This window comes from Peromyscus californicus, unplaced genomic scaffold (assembly GCF_007827085.1).
Source record: "Peromyscus californicus insignis strain IS unplaced genomic scaffold, ASM782708v3 Scaffold_16__1_contigs__length_79575227, whole genome shotgun sequence".
Classification (NCBI taxonomy): Eukaryota; Metazoa; Chordata; class Mammalia; order Rodentia; family Cricetidae; genus Peromyscus; species Peromyscus californicus.
Window position 1 is genome coordinate 29,421,936 of NW_026294458.1, and position 18,455 is coordinate 29,440,390.

The 18,455-nt window shown below is 39.0% G+C and overlaps 1 protein-coding gene and 1 long non-coding RNA gene across 4 annotated transcripts in view; one reads left to right on the plus strand and one right to left on the minus strand.

The window, feature by feature from the left end:
* LOC128112070 (uncharacterized) overlaps nucleotides 1–18,455 on the minus strand; it is an 82,973-nt gene that overhangs the window by 56,944 nt on the left and 7,574 nt on the right. For both annotated transcript variants that reach the window (XR_008218834.1, XR_008218835.1), the window contains exons 2-5: nucleotides 13,699–13,813; nucleotides 13,225–13,322; nucleotides 2,977–3,091; nucleotides 445–624 (exon numbers count right to left, since the gene is read on the minus strand). This is a non-coding gene — a long non-coding RNA (uncharacterized LOC128112070). The remainder of the gene's footprint in view (nucleotides 1–444; nucleotides 625–2,976; nucleotides 3,092–13,224; nucleotides 13,323–13,698; nucleotides 13,814–18,455) is intronic.
* Slc9c1 (solute carrier family 9 member C1) overlaps nucleotides 1–18,455 on the plus strand; it is a 77,760-nt gene that overhangs the window by 44,789 nt on the left and 14,516 nt on the right. For both annotated transcript variants that reach the window (XM_052740805.1, XM_052740804.1), the window contains exons 15-22: nucleotides 1,044–1,239; nucleotides 2,849–3,034; nucleotides 4,282–4,431; nucleotides 5,787–5,838; nucleotides 7,339–7,487; nucleotides 13,724–13,849; nucleotides 14,988–15,086; nucleotides 17,812–17,985. In XM_052740805.1, the coding sequence (XP_052596765.1) occupies nucleotides 1,044–1,239; nucleotides 2,849–3,034; nucleotides 4,282–4,431; nucleotides 5,787–5,838; nucleotides 7,339–7,487; nucleotides 13,724–13,849; nucleotides 14,988–15,086; nucleotides 17,812–17,985 (1,132 nt within the window). The remainder of the gene's footprint in view (nucleotides 1–1,043; nucleotides 1,240–2,848; nucleotides 3,035–4,281; nucleotides 4,432–5,786; nucleotides 5,839–7,338; nucleotides 7,488–13,723; nucleotides 13,850–14,987; nucleotides 15,087–17,811; nucleotides 17,986–18,455) is intronic.

Below are 18,455 nucleotides of genomic sequence, written 5' to 3' on the forward strand. Positions count from 1 at the left end.
TCCAAGCTCCACCACCACAGACTTTTTGACTAGATATGAATTTCCTCATGTGGCATGAGCATCAAACCCAATCAGGAAGCAATTGGGCCGGGCGGTGGTGACACATGCCTTTAATCCCAGCACTAGGGAGGCAGAGCCAGGCAGATCTCTCTGAGTTCGAGGCCAGCCTGGTCTATAGAGCGAGATCCCAGGACAGGCTCCAAAACAACACAGAGAAACCCTGTCTTGAAAAAACGAAAAAAAGAAAGAAAGAAAGAAAGAAAGAAAGAAAGAAGGAAGGAAGGAAGGAAGGAAGGAAGGAAGGAAGGAAGGAAGGAAAGAAAGAAAGAAAGAAAGAAAGAAAGAAAGAAAGAAAGAAAGAAAGAAAGAAAGAAAGAAAGAAAGAAAGAAAGAAAGAGAAAAGAAAAGGAAGAAAGCAATTGGTTGGCCCTCTAACAGACTTACCACAGTTGAACCAGGGAGTTCTTGCCTGGCCAGTCAGCATTGTTGCACACAGTTTCCACAGCTGAGCAAGACAGTTCATGACAAATTTCCCCAGAAGTTTCATGCCATCTTATGAAACTATGAGGGCTAGCCAGCAGGGAGGAAGCTTCCAGCTCAGTTTCAGTTTGATTTCTCTGTATCCTGTGATCAAGACATTTGGGTCAAGCAATAGGATCTTACCAACTAGCTATGGTTGGCATCCAACAGTGGTAGCAGTTCCCTCTATTGTTTGGGGGACCTGAGGGACCTCCCTGGACAGCAGTTCATAGGAAGGTAGCCCGCCCTTGGCACTGGGATTTTTGTTTAAAAACTCTGTTTCTAGGAACTGCTTGATTCTCCCACACCAGGTATCTCCACTGAAACTCTTCTTAAAACAAAATGACTTATCAATCATCAGATTTGTTCAAGATGCAGATACCTAACTAGTGAGGCTACTGCCTAGAATTCAGCAGGGCTCTCTAGCTCCAGTTAAGTAGAACAGAACTGACCAAATAAGGAAAGAACATTTTATGTAATTATTTTTTTTGGATAAAATTGTCTTTCCTTTTTATTTTTTGCAGATACTTGTTTCTTCACTTATGCCACAAAATCGTCTTTACAGATGAATTTGAGTACACTGGATACCTTGCTGTATTTATGAGCATATATCCTATGATAATCTGCTGGATATCCCGCTTAAAGGACATCTATAAAGATGAAATAAAATGGGCTAACTACTATTTTCTTAACTTTTATACTCTAGAGGCTCTACTTAAGGTAATCTAAAATTTGTGCACATGAGTGTGTTATGGGAGGCACATTTCAACATCAGCTGAGTTTTCTAAGAGAATATTGTGAACTCCTTTGTCTCTTCTCAAAGCCCACAAATTTAATTTTTAAAGGTGATGTTGAGAACAACAATAGCAAGTAATTGATGCTTTAAGCATTGACTCTGTATTTGTCAAAATACAATGATGTAGGTGAAAGGGATGCAGATTGAGTCTAAACTGCATTAGTGATATTCTTTTGAAATACTTTTCCATATGTCATATTTCGATCTTATTCTTTCTCTTCCCTGAACTTCTCCCAGATCCTACCCACCTCCATTTCCAAACCATTTCATGTTTTCCACACCCCCAGAAAAAGTGAAAATCAAACAAACAAAAAACGAATAACACAAAAAAATACCAAAACAAAATAAAATGCACACAAAACCCGGAGTCTGTTTTATGTCCAACTACTCTAAGGCAGGAAGGAACACATGGCTTGAAAAAATAGTAGACAAAAAGAATTTCTGAAATGTACATATTTGAGCATGTGTCGTGTGTGATGCCTTCTGTTAGCTTTTCAGTGTCCTGAAATAAAAGCATTGGCACAATTATCAAGGTAGTTTTGATAAAATATTTATATTCACTTAAATTTTCAAGATATTAAAAGTGACTTTTGTTTTTCATCATCACAAAGCAAAACAGAGAGAATGAAAAAACATCCTTTCACCAAATTAATCTTTAAATCTTGAACTGATTTAATAAAATGTAGCCCATGTGAATTACATATATATCTGATATTCTTACTACTCAGTATCACACATTTGATACAATTAAGTAATATAAATAGGGACCGTGGGATTCCTGGGCATTTAGGGCTGTTTGAAATTAAGGAACCCTGATGTAGGGTATTTTTGTGTGAATTTGTCTTTCCCTCCAACTGATGACCAGTGACAACTCCAGTGTCATTTGATAAATCTTTCATCTATACCCGTACTGTACAATTAGGTCTACATCATCAGTCTTCACAGTTTTTCTCCTCTAAAGGACGCAGTCACGAGCATCCTCTGCTTGCTTGCGTGTTGGTGGTATTTCTGATGTATAGAGTCACAGGTAGATCAAGAAAAAAGCCCAGTCGATAATGTTTACATTCTTGTTGGGGGGAATCGGTTTTAAAAAAAGCAGAAACTGGATCAGGCCCTCCGAATGGGTGAGACAGTTGATTGGCTTGATCTGTTTGGGAGGCATCCAGGCAGTGGGACCAGATCTTGTGCTCATTGCATGAGTTGGCTGTTTGAAACCTGGGGCCTATGCAGGATTGTTTGGCTTGGCCTGGGAGGAGGGGACTAGACCTACCTGGACTGAGTCTACCAGGTTAACCTCAGTCTGTGGGGAAGGCTTTGCCCTGGAGGAGATGGGAATGGGTGGGGGGGGCGTTGGGGGGAAGGTGAGGGGGACGGGAGGGGGGGAGAACAAGGGAATCCGTGACCGATATGTAGAACTGAATTGTATTGCAAAATAAATTAAAATAAATTAAAAAAATAAATAAATAAAAAAATAAAAAATAAAAAAAAAAAAAGCAGAAAATATGACGATGTAATTTCTTTTTGTATCAACAGATGGCAGCAATGAGGAGGGAATTTTTTTCACACACCTGGCTCCTGTTAGAGCTGGGGATTACCTTAGTGGGCATGGCAGATGTAGTGCTTACCGAAACACACTCCATTAATTACAATTTGGACTTAACTGAGACTGTGATCTTCATGAATATAGTTCGACTCCTTCGGATACTGCGCATCTTGAAGGTAAAGCTCAAGTAAAGCACGTGACTTTGACTTCCTCTGTGGGCTTGGAGTCAGGGGCTGTCAGTTTAAAATGAGGTCAACAGTTTCAGGGAAAACATTGGCTTCTGGGCTGGTGTTTGGGTCTGAATGGTTAGCTACTTCTAGCAAGTCAAGCTTTCAAATACTCAAATTATTATAAATCAGTTTAGCTCAAGGAACTACAGACATTCATCACTGCTTTCCCTTTTAATAGAGAGTGCTTGAAAAATTCATGTTCATGTAAATACTAATACATTCTAAATAATACTTCTTTGTATAGTTACCTGGGAGTTTAAAAATGGAAATAATCAAAATAATGACCACAAAAAAAGTCCATAGTGACAAAGCCAATAGTATATATTTACACAGATCAAGAACTAAAATAGTATGCATTTCATATTGTGTAAATTCAGTGTTATGGTATCCAAAATTACATGTCTGATCAATGCTGCTTTCACGTGTATGAGGCAGTTACTTCTTATATGATTACATGAGTAATTGGAAAGTTATCCCAGGATACATCATATGAGGATGTATGGGTAGAGAAACAGTCATAGCATGTTTATGTCTATGTCTTATACATTCTTAGAAATGCTTTTGCTACTAAGACCTAAACGAACCAGGACTAAAGTAGTCAATTATTAGTTTCTACTTTTGTGGTATTCTGTGAGACAGTAAATACACTAGTCCACAATTCAATCTGAGGGCAGAAGGTCTAGAATATTCCAAAGTTTATAGTTCATTTTTTTCTAATGTGTGGTCTACAGACTCTACTAAATAGGTGAGGAACGGGTAGGCTGTCTAAGAAAAGTTTGGAAATACATTCAGATAACTCTGAATGCTCATGTCAGATGATAGACCCTGTGAGTATGAAGAGGGACTAGATGTGATCTTTGTTCCTACGGAGCATACTTTCAGAAGGGAAAAAGCATGGGATCCACACATTCCTAAGTCACAGAGCAGGATGGGTGCAAAACAGTAGCATAGTGGTTACTTTTCTACAGCTGTGGTAAAACACCATGACCAAGGTGAAGACTTATAGAAGAAAGCATTTATTTGGGTTTCAGAGGGACAAGAGTCTGTCACGGGAGGGAGGTATGACAGCAGGAGCAGAACTAAGGGCTCACATCTTGTACTGCTAGCATGAATCAGAGAAAGCAACTGGCCAAACTAAGTGAAGTATAAACAAAACATGCAGTTAATGTTTAATAATAGTCTTTTTTTTTTAGCTCATAACACCAAAGTTGCTGCAAATAATAGACAAAAGGATGAGTCATCAAATATCCTTTCGGTATGCTGTACTAAAAGGCTATGTCCAAGGGGAAATGGATGTACTGAATATAATCGATCAGATTGCAAGTTCCAAACAGACTAAAGAGGTGAGAGAAAAGCCAGACATGAGGAGAAACCTTCACTCTGTTCGCTACGCTGTTGCCGTCACACATCTTGTCCGACATCTTTACACCTAGGTGTAGTCTCTGACTCCTGCGTAACTGGTCTATTTCTATTACCACATCACTTCTCTTCTTGAACTAGAAAGTCTGTGCCATATTAGCACACAAGGAGGACCTTGGGAGGCTCCTTTGCATCCCTGCACAGTGCTCAACTCTCTCCGCATGCAGCCTCCAAGATTAGTCGGGAAATAGTGCGAGGCGGGGAGGAGTGGCCGCTGTGTTGAGCAGAGCTTTCTCGTCATGCCCCAAAGCTCCTTCCATTTCTTACCCAAATAAAAGGTATGAGCAATAGAAGCCAGTGGTCTGGCAGACAGAAAGGAGTAAGGAAAACAACAGTTATCTACATGTGCCCAATCACATGCTCTCATTATGCAGATGAGAAATGGGGCCAAGAGCGATTTGCTTGATCATGCCTACACTCCCATGGCTAGTAGGTGGCAAAGATGCCCTTAAACCTTAGACCTAAGTTCTTTTTATTTTATTTTCATTTTTTTGCTCTCAGTTTGAAGCAGATTAATGTCTGTACATACCTAGAAGTTTGACAGCTAGGTGGAATTCAATATTTGTCTTTCAAAATAATTTGTAATACTTGAATGCCAAATTTTATGTGCCACAACAAGCATAGTAAAAATACTGTACACCCAACACGTGGTAGAGGACCTAAAGAGCATTGTCTCCTCTCTCTACCTGCAATTGTAAGCCAATTTTCCTAAGCTTGCTTATCATCTCTCATGACTAATACCTAGCAATGGGATTTAAGAAGGCAAAGACGAGAACACAAAAAACTGGAGTTTCTAAAACATCAAGCAGTATTTGTTGTTTCAATTCTCATACACTTTCATCCAATCTTCTATGCATTTGATATTGAAAACCATCCCAGCATCTATCATTTGAAAGCTCATTGCCAAATTCTATTCTGACCCTTAAAACATTCTCCATCACACACAAAAAAATATTTTTATTTTATGTGTATGTGTTTTGTATACATGTCTGTCTGTGCACAATGTGGATGCCAGGTGCTCGTGGAGGCCAGAAGAGAGCACCTGATCCCCTGGAACCAAACTTAGGGACAGTTGTAAGCTGCTTGATGGGTGCTGAGAACTGAACCCAGGTCCTCTGTAAGAACATCAAGTGCTCTTAACCGCTGATACATCTCTCCATACCCTCCATCATTCTTTTTAATAAATTTATCAAATTAGCTTAAAAATCATTTACAAATGTAAAGCTATTTGTAGTGTTTTATTTTTCCAACAGAAATAATGTCTTTTTTTGCTCTACAGATATTGTTAATGCGGGTAACAAGGAATATGGAACGTGCCATGAAAGAGCTAGGTAGGAACCTTCACTCTAAATATGGAACTTAAACATCTCTTATCATGATAACTTCAGAAAAGCAATGGGTCTTAGCACCAAAAATCTGTGAGGAAACCTACTTCTTCTTTTTTTGTAAATGTTTGTCTTTATTATATGTGTTTGAGTGTTTTGTCTGCATGCATGTCTGAGCACCATGTGCGTGCAGTTCCACAAGAGGTCAGAGAAAGGTGTAGCATCCTTTGGAACTGAAGTCAGACAGTTGTGAGCACCACGTGGGTTCTGAAAACTGAACCTTGGTCTTCTTCAAGAGCAGTAAGTGTTCGTAACCACTGAACCATCTCTCCACCCCCCCCAACCCTTAATTCTTAATAGTAAAATGGTAAACTTAAACAACCCACATGATCATGTTTTCTAGTGTATGTAATATTACTGTAAGGTTATATTAACATATAATAAATTTGTTAGCATAGTATTACTCATCACACTTGCTCTCTACTTGACACAATGAAAGGTTTTAATGTGTGTTCAAACAATCACCATTACCACACCATGATTCTTTATATCATCCATAGCTTTATGAATCTCCCTTTCTTCCAAACCAGACACAACTTGTATGTTCCTGAGTGACTCAAAGAGTATTGCCACTGGGAGATTTAGGATTTGGGGACTGAAATCAGAATAGAGTCCTGAGGATTTCTCTCAGGAGTGCAGAGGGCCCAATGCCCACCTGGCAAGGGTGTCATCTCTGAGTCGTACTAGGCTGTATTTCTGGTAGAGGAAAAAATCCTAAGTGGAATAAACACCCTTGAAAACATAGTGCTCACCTGTGAAGACAGTGCTCACATGTGAAGACATAGTACTCACACGTGAAGACATGTTAGTAGGAAGTGGCAGGCAGCAGAAGAATGCAGAGAGCCTGAGAATGAAGCTTAAGAGAGCCGTATGACAACTAGTCACAGGACAGAGAAGCGGTCATGACCAGGGGAAATCACATATGTCCCATATGAGTGGGTGAGGTATACATGGGCACCTAGCAATCCAGACAAAATAAAGTCAAAAGGTACAGATGGCTGTGTCTTCTAGATTTGCAAATAGACTTGAGGAAAATGACCCAGGATGAGCTATAGGACTTAATCAGAAACCACAGCTGAACAGGTAGTATATAGTCAAAAATCCTGTTTTGAACTGTACAGAAAAGTGGATCGTGAATACCAGATACATGGCCCCCAGCATGCTTGCAGGACCCAGTGACGGTGGGCCAGTGTAACCATTAGTTTAGGGATAGAACTTTCCATCCTTTTTCCATGGGCTTTAGCACAGTGTGGGTGTAACCAAGAAAATGACAGAATCCCAGCAGGACAGGTGAGGGATTGATGGTAACAGGCCCGACAGTGAGATACACACCCCTGTGGTGAAAGTTGCACTTTGTTGACTTAGAGAAGGGTCAGTTTTTTTGTCCTCACAAAATACTTAAGGTAATCTTCTCATTTTATCTGAAATTATTGCATTGTTCTTCAGGTTACTTAGAGTATGATCATCCAGAAACTGCTGTCACTCTGAAAACCAAACAGGAGATTAATGTCATGCTCAATATGGCTAGAGAAATTGTCAAGGCTTTCAGGTCCAAAGGAATTATACATAAAATAGAAGATATTGAAATTAACAAGGTAAGATGGTGTATTTTCAGAGTAATCCTGTAGTTTTGTGACATGAGCAACTGAAAAGGATGAGACTAGAGATATTAAAAGCGTTTTTTTGTTTGTTTGTTTGTTTTTGTTCTCCGTGAAAGTAAAGATTGTACAAACTCACTACACTGTGGGAACTCCACGACGTTAAAAGTACTCCTCATGATAGTCCCAAAAAGTTTCCGAAGAATGCACACAAAAGAAAAAGAACCTCAGTGATTCCCTATAAAAATCAAACTAAACAGAGCAAAGATAACATAATAATGTTGGCCAAAACAAAAAACAAAAAAAACTGTAAGTGTTTAGAAAAGGCAAATAGAAAAAAATATGTCAAAGTGACAGAAGCAGATCTTGTGGGGAGTTGGAGGAGGGGAAGTGGAGTGTAGATATGAAATCTTAAAGAAAAATTTAAAGAAGTTAACTTAAATTTAGATTAAGCTCTCCAAACAAAAGGTAAAGATGAGCAGAATGATTAAAACCAACAACATCAAACTACATGTCATTTTTGGAAAATAAGGAAGTTGGACCTTTACCTAAAACCATGCAGAGAAAATAACTCAAAATGCATCCATGAACTCTAAAAACCATAAAACTGAAAGAAGAAAACATAGGGCTAAAATTCCATTAGCAACTAGGCTGATTTCTTGGAATTATTGTCAAAAGCACATGAAAAATAAACCAAAAAAAAGAAAAGAAAAGAAATAGCATTTTTAGAATGTGCATCAAATTATTACATACTGAAAAAAAAAGTGACCCACAGAGTGAGAGAAATATTTTCAATCTATACATTTATTGATATGTAGAGAATTTTCCTAAAACTAATAAAACCTCTTTAAAAGAGCAATGGATCTGAAAAGGCATCCCCAAGAGACATGCAAATGGCCCAATAAGCACGTAGAAGTCTGCCTAATATCACTGATCCCCAGGGAAATGAAAATCAAAACAAGCCAGACAACAAATGGAAATGAAATCACATTTTCCGTTCAGCAGGATGGCCACCCCAACTCAGGAAAACAGAAATATCACATGTTGGTAAGCAAGTAGAGAAAATGGAATCCCTGTGTGCCTTTGTTGAGAATGTAAACTGGTACAGCCTCTATGGAAATTGTATTGAATTCTCACAGCACATTAACATTGCCATTTGGACTAACAGTTTTTCTGGACATACACTCAGAGGTAGCAAAGCAGAATCTTTAAGAGAGATTCATACACCTATTCATACAAATAATATGCACAGTATCTGCCACATAGAGATGAACGATTATGCAATATGTGTCTGTGCATAGAATTGAATATATTCAGTCTTAATAAAGAAATAAACGCTGGCCATGTGCAGATGAACACTGAAGATAGTATGCTAAGGGAAATTACCCAGTCACAAACTCTGTGCAATTCACATAAAACATTGCAAAATGAAGAGTTGTGGAGGCCACCGGAGATGGCTGAACAATACAGACGTAGATAGTGTCACCACAGAGTGGTTAAAATACCTAACACAGTAAACTTACACTATATATATATTTTAGATTGGAGAAAGAGAGCAGTGAGGGATTGTCTACTATACTAGATGTTTAGACATTCTATAATAATAAAATAATGAGAAATTATAGTAAAAATGGGGGAAATGGGTGAAAAGAACATACCTGATTCCAGCGATAAACCTGAATACGAAGTATTCTAATGTTAAACTGATTGATATTGAAAATTTGGAAGAAATGATGAATTATTCAACAAATGATTCAAAATTTATATGAAGATAACTATAAAACTATAAAATCACTATAATGCTACATATAGGCTATTTTTACTCTTTATGTGGAAAAACCTTGCTGATCCACTCATTACAAAGCCCATATCTGCTAAGAAAAGAAGCTAAGTAGATAGATAATACCACATAAAATGTAAAATTTTACACATTAAAATGTATAACTCGCCTGGGTAGTGATATTGAAAGAAAGCAGACAGGCTGACCAACTCAGCTAACACCTAGGCCCAGAACCAGGGCTATGATGTTGGCCCACTCCAACATCCACCTCATCTATGACCTGTTGGAGCATGTGAAGGGGATGAACTTACAGATCTAAAATTACAGGATCCCCATGATACAGGACATCAACAAGATATCCAAGAGGAGCTCCAATGAGGAAGCATTATCAACAGTGCCACAGGCGACGCCTTGAACCAGACCAATGGCTCGTGGCAATGAACCCCTGCAAGTAAAGATGAATGGACTACTAAACTGTGTGACTGGGCCATACTACAACTTCACAACAAGATTCCTCTCTCTCTCTCTCTCTCTCTCTCTCTCTCTCTCTCTCTCTCTCTCTCTCTCTCTCTGTCTCTCTCTCTCTCCCTCCCTCCCTCCTACCCTCCCTCCCCTTTTCTCTCTCTGGTTTGGTCTTTGATTTTTCTCTTAAATTTTGTTTTGTTTTGAGGGGATGGAGAGACATGTGGGATCAGGATACATGATGTGAAATCCACAAAGAATCAATAAAAGTTAAATAAAATTAAAAAAAAAGAAATATATTAAAAGCGAGGTAGTGGGCAAAGCACAGTGTGGAAGACAACACTTGTAACCAGAGTTACCCTCTATGTAATGACAGAAATAATTGCCAGAGTGTGTTAGCGCTGCGTCCGAGGCAGTAAGAGTCATTCAGTAGTTTAGGCCAGGAGAGAGCCCAAATCTGAATTCTCCACTTCCCTCCGTGTCTTCCCCCTGTCTGTGCTGTCTGTCCCTAGCAAAGGGCTTTGCTCTATATGGATCGAACTGCACAAAAAGCACAGCATGAGAAAGGAATGAGGATGTTTTAGTCATTTTTTGTCAGCGTTTGCAAGGGAAACATTTATCTTCTGACCTCTGATAGAAGAGCACTCAAAAGCCACAAACAGATGTTATCAAACTATAGCCACATATTGTTTCTAACATTTGTGGTGGATGCTTGCTTTCTTGAAGGTTTCTTTTAACCTATGGACTGCTTTCAGCAAATGATTACCATGGTGTACATACATTATTTTGAGTCAGGGATGTGGGAGACTATATAACTTAAGAATAAAGCTTATGTTTAGCTTAGGTTGTAAAACTGATTACATGTAAAATCCAAGGCATAATAAAATTGGTTACGTGGTTTCTTAAAGGCAGGTCAAACTTATACTGAGTACTCAGGACAGATTGAGTATGTGGTTTAAATGGTCTCACAGCGTATCATTAACTTGGCTGTAAGGTTCAGCCACAGTTCATTTTCTGAAGGTAAGAGTGGTTTTCAGAAAAAGCTATCCCCACACACAGTGCTCCCATAAATGATGAGGAAGGGAGGAGACTCCAACAGAAAGCCGGAATAGGAACTGAAACAGGTACAGATACAAAAAGAATACTTGTCAATGGCTATTTTTAAGAGATACTTAACATCTCTAATAATCAAAGAATACATATTATCACTGTTCTCTTTAAGAAATAGAAATTAACTCAGAAGGCAGATGTAGTCATACCTCTGTGAGTTCCAGACCAGCCTTGTGTTCAAAACCATTTCCAGGCCTTCAAGAGCTACATAGAGAGACTTTGTTTCAAAAAAAAAGAGGAAGGAAGGAAAGAAGAGAGGGAAGAAAGTAAAATAGAAACTATGGGTTGGAGAGATGGCTCATCTCTTTAAGGGCACATATTGCTGTTGTAGAGGACCCAAGTTTCAAGTTCAGTTCCCAATAGCCATGTTGTGAACTCAAGACAGCCTGTAACTGCAACTCCAGGAGGTCTCACATCCTCTTTTAGCCTCTGTGAGCACTCACTTACACAATATACTACACATACACACACACACACACACACTCACACACACACACACACACACACACACACATAATTAAAACTAAAAATAAATCTTACAAAAACAGAAACTAAGAAACTAGGGATGTAGTTCAGTGGGCAAGTGCTTGCCTACCATAAACAACGCCTTGAATTCAATGCTTAGTACTATAAATAAGTTAATTACATATATTAAAAGAAAAATAGCTGGTAGTGGTTGGGCATGCCAATAACAGAAACACTTTGGAAGCAGAGGCAGGTCGATTCAGAGTTCAAGATAATCTTTGGGTAGAGGCGAATTAGAGGCTAAGCTGGACTACATGAAACCAGCATAAAATAAAGAAAAACAGAATAAAATGAAAACTCGTAATGATAGGTTTGCCTGTCAACTCATAAAAATGCAAAAAATTATTAATGCTCAATCAAGTTGTAATGAACTAAATTTAAATACTATAGACTAAATGCAAATCAACACAGTCATCATAAATGGTAAAATAAAATCTCAGCTTTGAAAACATATGCCCAGATGGGTTATTGTATGCCAAGCTGTCATCTCTAAACACATACACATACTGCTAACACTAAATGCACTCAACAGGATGATATACGATATATATGCATATGTATGTAGGTAGATAGGTATATATGTATGTGACAATAGTTAAAGAGGTAGTCACACATTTGAGAGGGAGTGGGAGAAGTTGGAGGCAGGAGAAAGAGGGGTGGCAATGATTTAAATTGGTACCTGCATACAAAATACTCAAAATATTGAATACATACAGAGCGTGCATGAGTGCAGGTGGTCACAGGGTGTCGAAGAGGGCATCAGATTCCCCTAGATCTGGAATCAGGCTGTTGTGAGCCACATATGGGTGCTGAGAACTAAACTCGGGTTCTCTGCAGGAGCAGTATGCTTGTTCAATGGCTACACCATCGCTCTAGCCCTAGGAGTCAGTCTTCTAATCCAGGCATTCCGAATCTAGAACTCAGGCTACTATGCACAATACTATAAAAAGCCAAAAACAGGGAAAACGTTTAAGAATTTTGAAATTAAAAACCCAAGACTGATTAGAAGGAAAGATTGTCCTATAGGAAATAGAAAAAAAAGAAAAAAGCAGACAGAAGTAGTGGCATTTAGAATGCCTTGCATCACAACACTGCATAAAATTGAACATTATTCCACATGGATAATCGCTTGATCCAGCACCATTTATGAAAAAGACCACTTCACTCCATTACACTGTAGGAGGTTCTGTCTTAGGTTTAGTGGTGTGTGTGTGTGTGTGTGTGTGTGTGTGTGTGTGTGTGTGTGTGTGTGTGTGTAAGTTTCTGGATCCTTTCTTCTTATTGTATTTATCATTGTACCAAGCCACACTATCTTGATTACGGAAAAAAAGTTTAATAAATATTTACATCTGATTGCATCTTTCAGTTTTCTTCTGCATTATTTTTGCTAGATCTAGCACTTATACTTTCAAATAAACTTTAAAAATAGTGTGGTAATTTTGGAAATGTCCAATTGTATTCCATTAAGACTGTACATCAATGTGGGAAGAATTGACATTCTGTCACTGTAACAAAATGCCAGAGAAATCTGAAAAAAGAAGAAAGATCTGGTTTGAGTCTTGGTCCTAAAGATTTTAGTTTATGACCGCTTGGCTCCACCTTCTCTTGGAGCAAAGATTCATTCACATCAGCTTCGTTATTGTGTGTGCACATAAATATATGTGTGTGTATACATATATATCCTATGACTTTAGCACAATTTCTACTGTTAACTGACACTTGAGTTGCTTCAAATTCGAGCTTGTATAAATCGTGTTGCAATCACAGGTAAATCTCAGAAACACGATGTGTGGTGACTAAAAGCAGATGCAAACAAATATGAACACACAGTTTTGACTACGTATTATTGGCACTTACAGTTCCAACGGGACAAAAGTTCATCCTGGTAGAGAAGCATGGTCATAAGTTGTAGGGATGGCAGCAGGAGGAAGAAGCTGAGAGATCACATCCTCAACCTCAAACGTAAAGCAGAGAGAGAAAACTGATGTGGGACAAGGCTAGATACTCCCAAAGCCCACCACTAATGACTTGCCTCCTTCCGCAGGGTGACACCTCTTAAGTCCTCCCCAAATAGATTACCAGCTGGGGATCAAGTCTCAAACACGACCCCACTGGAGACAACCAAGTGCTCAACTATGTGGCCCTATAGGGGACACTTGTCATTCAAAGCACCACAATTCAGGCTGGGAGAGCATTGCATCCTATGCCTTGGATCTGCAGTGTCCTCCAGAGCACACAGCTGACTAATGCAATACAATAAAAAAAGCTGCTTCCCTTCCTCCTCCCCCTCATCTTCCTCTTCCTCCTTCTGTATACATGAGTTTGGCTCACCTTGTTTCTCATTCTGTGCTTCTAGTTAATCATGGCCAAAAAGATTCAGGTGCTTGAACTCCTGTCCGTCATCCAGCCTCTCAACATTGAAGAATCCCCATTCTATATCCCCTGGCTTAGTAAAGATATTGAGATGATAAGGTTTATTCAGGTAAAAACTTTTCTTCTTAATAATACCTTTAATGTTTTGGCAAATAATCATCATAACAATAAGGATTTAACTGTGATACTCCCTAGTTAAAACTCTGTAATTGCCCCTTGCTATCTACAAGATACAATCAACATCTCTTTGAATACAACTCAAAGTTCTAGCCCAAGCTGCCTCCTACCTGCCTCTCACGTCAGCTTCTGCTTCCCCATGCCATACACCCTTTATTCTGTTCATGGTGAACTACTGGTGGCGCCATACATACCACACTCTTTTCTAATTCCATTAATCTGTGGATTCTGTGTACTTCTGTAAACTACCAGAAGTAGTCAAAGAAGTAGGCCCTTGGGCTAATTTCCCACCAGAATACTTTCATGTTATCTTTCGTTTGAAGTAAGGAAATGTGCTGCCATGTTTTCCCATATGCTGCTGTACTATTAAGTACATTATATATGACAAGTAATTTTACATCTCTGCCCCCACTGTTTATCTCATTCATCTTTTATCTTTCCTTGTTGTTGCTGTTTCTGGGAAAGAATATTGCTATGTGTTCCACGATGGCTTCAAAGTCTCAATCATCCCGCCTCAGCTTCCCAGAGCTGAACCACTATGCCTTCATGCCACTATGGCTTCATTCATCTTTTGAATCCCCACCCCATCATTTTGCATAATGCGTAGCATACATTCATTGAGTGTTTGTGGAATGAATAAGTCAACAGGCCTGACTTGTTTTAATAGTATTCTTTTCAGTGCTTGTTCAGCACCAAAAGACTAATTATACTTCTTCCCTTAAGTATTCAGAGTGGATTGTTACATACTTAGTTTTTTAGAGTGACTGAAATATGAACATGTCATTATCCCCATCTAACTGTAACTTTTCACCTAGGTGAAACATTTTCATTCTCACACACTATTTTTATTTCTAGATTATTTTTCTTCATACATGTATGAGCATTTCATAGTAAATTTATACTATTCATGGTTCTCCACATTTCTCTATGTGCTGTTCATAATTCCTATTTTCTCTTACAAATTTGCAAACAACACAATCTCTTAGATCTTATTGTATATTTATCTTAAATGTATGAAAGTTCTATTAAAGTATAAACCAACATCCTGAATTACTTTTTTTTCTTTTTAGGAAAAAGCAAAAATTCTAACATTTGACTGTGGAAATAACATATTTGAAGAAGGTGATGAGCCAGAAGGAATCTATGTAATTATTTCAGGCATGGTCAAGGTAAAGGAGAGATGCTTATGAATGTAACTGAGAGCATCTAAGTTGTTTATTTTTAAGAAAAAAAAAGAATTTTATGAAATTAAGAATTAGTGATTTTTTTCATGCTATAATTGAAGTGATCTTCCTTAGGAGAGCAGTTAGCATGCAAATGATAATTTCCAGGACCAGACAAAATGGCCAACAACCTGGCACTTATCAAGCCACATGTTTTAATTGATAAGAGGAAATGACACAAAGGACCATCACTGAAGATGTAAATTCATCAATCATGACTCATCTTGTGTTTATATAAATGGGAGATTCAGCCCTTTAAGATTTATACATATTGGCCTACAGAGAGAAATCAGAAATATCCACCTTGCTTCAAAATACTCTGTGTGAAAGTCACTACTTGTCTGAGGGTTATTATTGCTCTAAAGAGACATCATGACCTGGGCAACTCTTATAAAGGAAAACGTTTAACTGAGGTGGCATCTTACAGTTTCAGAGGTTCAATCCACTATCATCATGGTGGGGAGCATGGCAGCATGCAAGCAGGCATGGTGCTGGAGGAGTAGCTGAGAGTCCTACATCTTGCAGGCAACAGGAAGTCAACTGAGACACTGGGCAGTATACTGAGCATAGGAAACATCAAAGGCTGCCCACACAGTGAGACACTTCCTACAACAAGGCCATACCCACTCCAACAAAGCCACACCTCCTAACAGTGCCACCCCCTCTGAGATTATGGGGACCAGCTACATTCAAGCTACCACATTCCATTCCCCGGCCCTATAAACTTGTAACAGTATCATAATGCAAAACATATTTAGTCCAGCTTCAAAAGTCTCAGTCTCAACAATGTTTTAAAGTCTGAATTTCCAAGTCTTTTCTGAGATTCATGCAATCTGTTAACCGTAATCACCTGTAAAAATCAAAATCGAAAGCAGATCACATACTTCCAACATACAATGGCACAGGATATACATTACCATTCCAAAACATAGGAAAGGCAGCATAATGAGGAAATACTGGGCCAAAGGAAGACCAAAACCAGGTGGGCAAACTCCAAACTCTGCATCTCTGTGTCTTCTGTCAAAGCGCTCTTCAGATCTCCAACTCCTTTCACCTTTGTTGACTCCAACACAGTTCTTTCTCTTGGACAGGTTCTATTCCCTGTTAGCAGCTCTCTTCTACAGGTATTCTGTGATTCTGGCATCTCTAACATCTTGGGTTCTCCAAGGCAATCCAGGCTTCACCTTCACAGCTTCACACAATAGTCTTTCTACTAAGCCTCCATTCAGGGACACCCCTGACATATGCCTGGCCTCAGTGGCTTTCTTTATTCATAGAGGCAAATTCCATAACCTGTTTCCTCTATCCTTAACTCTAAAGCCAGAATCACATGGCTGACGCTGCCTAATTCTCATGCTTGCTGGAAATGGGACATGACCCCTTGTTCAGTTACATCTTCACCAGCTTTTTGTCTTTCACTGCCTAAGCTTGACTGTCCTGAAACTTGCTCTCTAGACCAGGCTGGCCTCAAACTCAGAGATCTGCTGGCCTCTGCCTTCCCAGTGCTGGGATTAAAGGTGTGCCCCATCACACCTAACTCTAAGCTTTTCTTTAGTTCTTTTCACAAATTAGAAATTTAGCTGGGTGGGATCTTGCCCTGAGGTCATCACTGCCTTTATTCCATGTCTTAATCCATTTATCTCCTTGAATATAGGATTTAGCTCCATTCCACTTCCTGGTACTCTTTTTCTCCTTGAAATTTACATTTTGTAATTTACCCTGCTCGGCTTGCTCCTTTTCATTATAAATCTTTATAAGTATGAACACTAGTAACCACTTGACAGAGTCTCTACCAGGCTGTCTTGAGATTTCTTCTGCCAATGGAATTAATCTAAAACTCTTCACTTTAGCCTCAGGCAGACTCTTAAGACTAGGGCTAAGGCAATCACTTTCTTCACCAAAAGCTCACAAGAATGATCTCGAGGCAGCATACTAAAATTTCTCTCCTCCGAAACCTCTTGACTGAGCACCCCACCATTCGTCAAATCACACTCAGCACCACTATCTTCCATGTTCCTACTAGGATGGCCCAGTAAGCAGCTTTTAAAATGTTCAGCTGTTTTTCTAGTCCATAGTCCCAAAGTCAATATTGCTCCAAACAAAAACATGGTCAGGCCTATCACAGCAAAACCCCAGTCCCTAGTACCAACTTCTATCTTAGTTATGGTTTTTATTGCTGTGAAGAGATACCATGATCATGGCAACTCTTATAAAGGAAAACATTTAATTGAGGTGGCAGCTTAGTTTCAGAGGCTTAGTTCATTATTATCATGGCAGGGAGCGTGGCAGTGTGCAGGTGGATGTGGTGCTGGAGTAGGAGCTGAGAGTCCTATGTCTTACACGCAAGAAGAAGTCGACTGAGACACTGGGCAGTATCCTGACCATAGGAAACCTCCAAGCCTGACCCCACAGTGACAAACTTCCTTCAACAAGGCCATACCAACTCCAACAAAGCCACATCTCCTAATAGTGCCATTCCCTGTGAGGTCATGGGGGCAGTTATATTCAAAGTACCACAATCCTTAATTTAATAACTTCACTTTAAAGGGGGAACTATTTTAAAACGATGTGGTTACAGTGTAATTGCTAAAAGTGAAGCAGAAAAACAGCAAACAGTTTGGATGAGGTAAATTAACCAGCATATGTGTTTTTCTCATTGTTTTCTTAACAGCTTAAAACGTCAAAGCCACAGCTGGAGTTGGAAAGAGTGCCCTCAGAGTCAGATGTTAAAACTCATCCGCTATTTTACACAGAATATTTGCTCAGCGGGGAGATAATAGGAGAGCTAAACTGCTTGACTAAAGCACCGATGCAATTTTCTGCTACCTGCAAAACCGTCGTGGAGGTCAGAACACAGTATCTCTCTCTTGCTGTTGTAGCTTATTCTATGCCTGATATTAAACTTAGGATGCTTATAGTGCTTAGGGGCCAGTGGTAATGTGTATCTCTAAGTATAGGAAAGGTAAAGGAGCATGCATTATTTACATATGTATACACACTTTACATAATGCCCTAACAAAATGGTTTTAAATGTGAGCCTACCGCAATGAAAGAATTTAACCAGGAAATCTGTTAGCACATACTGACTGGCTAGACATTCACCTAGATGTATAGAGTTTAGGACTAGACAAATTCTTACTTGAATGAAGACTTTAATCTAGCTGTGTGATGTTTTATTTATGAGCTCATCACAATAAAATGATTTTTATTAAGTAAAAAGGACAAGAAAAGCTGGGCAGTGATTCAGGTGTGAATTTTATACGGCTACCTGGTTTCTCACAACCTTCTAGACCTATTTAGATGGGCCTCTGGGTT